The 1,842-nt window shown below is 36.8% G+C and overlaps 1 protein-coding gene across 1 annotated transcript in view; it reads left to right on the top strand.

Annotated features, from left to right (window-relative positions):
• The window catches only part of CCDC173 (coiled-coil domain containing 173), a 65,994-nt gene that overhangs the window by 58,353 nt on the left and 5,799 nt on the right, over positions 1-1,842 (top strand). Inside the window, exon 6 of the mRNA XM_012650679.1 lies at positions 306-470. Within this exon, the coding sequence (XP_012506133.1) occupies positions 306-470 (165 nt within the window). The remainder of the gene's footprint in view (positions 1-305; positions 471-1,842) is intronic.

Below are 1,842 nucleotides of genomic sequence, written 5' to 3'. Positions count from 1 at the left end.
CCACTTTGTAGCAATTAATTTTTTACCTACAAATATTTCCCTACCTTGAAAAGATCTTGCTTTTCAGTTCTTGTATTTTCCTTTTTTATGCCAATAGAGATTGTCCTTTATCACTTGGGTGTTTCCTGGTATTTCAGAAATAGAACACAACCAAAGTAAACTGGCCACATGGGAATCAACCCAGGTGTATACAGTTTTCTGCTCCTGCATTGCTCCTGGTTGACACTTCTAACTCAGTGTATTTTCATATAGGACTGGTTGCTAAAACTGGTTTTAATTTGCTTCCTTTGCCTTTAAACATCTAGATGAAAAATAAAGAGGAAGAAGAAAGACAAAGAAAAATAGAGGCTCAAGAACAATTACTGGCTGTCATGAAAGCAGATCAGATTTTCTGGGAACATGAAAAGGAGAAAAAACGCAAAGCTGATAAAGAACACCGAGAAGTTCAAGATTTCCATATTCAGCAAATGGTAATTGTTCCTGAATGCTTATACTTATTTTAGCAATAAATATGTAAGTTTTCTATCTCTCAAGCAATTTCTTTTATCGGATAAGAACAAGTGGTCATTCTGGTTGATAAAATATATCAAAAATGTGAGGTTAATTTCTGATTTTGTCTCCATTGACGTTCCCATACTTGTTTTATCTTTTACACAAATGTTTATCTTTCTTTAGTGTCTATTATGCTTTAGTAAATACTAAAGAAAACACAAATGCATATGACAGACCATGATGCTCATCTTCTTTGTTTTACTTTTTTTCCTCTTTATAACTAGAGACAATGTTGACTGGGATCTCATAGGTTTCAGATTTGAGGTGAATGGGGTTGTCATAGATTTTAAAAGATGTGTGGAGAGCCTGGCATCCAATCATTTGTGACTAAAACCTGTTTCCAAATGGCTGTACCATTTTCCATTTCTACCAGCAATATATGCGAATACAATTTCCTCCACATCCTCGCCAACATTTGATATTGTCATCCTTTTAATTTAATTTTAACTATTCTAGTATGGTGATATCTCATTACTTTATTTCATATTTCCCTAATGACCAAAGATAGTGAACATCTATCTTGCTAGCCATTTGAATGCCTTTTTTTGTGAAGTGTCTATTTAAGCCCCTTGCCAATTATTTAAGTGTATTGTTTTCTTACTGAGTTTAACTTATTTTTTATTGTAGTAAAATATGCATAACATAAAATTTACCATTTTAAGCATTTTTATTTTTTTTTGAGACAAAGTCTCACTCTGTCACCCGGGCTAGAGTGCAGTTGCATCATCGTTAGCTCACTGCAAACTCAAACTCCTAGTCTCAAGCAATCCTCTTGCCTCAGTCTCCTGCGTAGCGGGGACTACAGGCGAGTGCCACCATGCCCAGCTATTTTTTTCTATTTTTGGTAGAGATGAGGTCTTACTCTTGCTCAGGTTGGTCTTGAAGACCTGACTGCAAGTGATCCTCCTGCCTCAGCCTCCCGAAGTGCTAGGATTACAGGTATCAGGCACAGTGCCTGGCCTATTTTTGTTTTTTAACACATTGACTGCCACACTAGAAAAACTTTTTCCCTGGGGCCATGGTATTTCATTAAAACAAAACAATCCTTTCTAATTTGTTATTTTTTATTGTTTTCTGTGCAAGAGTTATATGCAATACAATGCATTTTTTTTTTATTTTTTTGAGACAGAGTCTCACTGTGTTGCCTAGGCTAGAGTGCCGTGGCGTCATCCTCGCTCACAGCAACCTCAAACTCTTGGGCTCAAGCGATCCTCCTGCCTCAGCCTCCCGAGTAGCTGGGACTACAGGCATGCGCCACCATGCCCGGCTAATTTTTTCTATATATTTTTA

This window comes from Propithecus coquereli, unplaced genomic scaffold (assembly GCF_000956105.1).
Source record: "Propithecus coquereli isolate 6110/MARCELLA unplaced genomic scaffold, Pcoq_1.0 Scaffold34, whole genome shotgun sequence".
Taxonomy (NCBI): Eukaryota; Metazoa; Chordata; class Mammalia; order Primates; family Indriidae; genus Propithecus; species Propithecus coquereli.
Note: the sequence above shows the minus strand (reverse complement) of the source record. Positions and strands in the feature narration are given on the sequence as shown.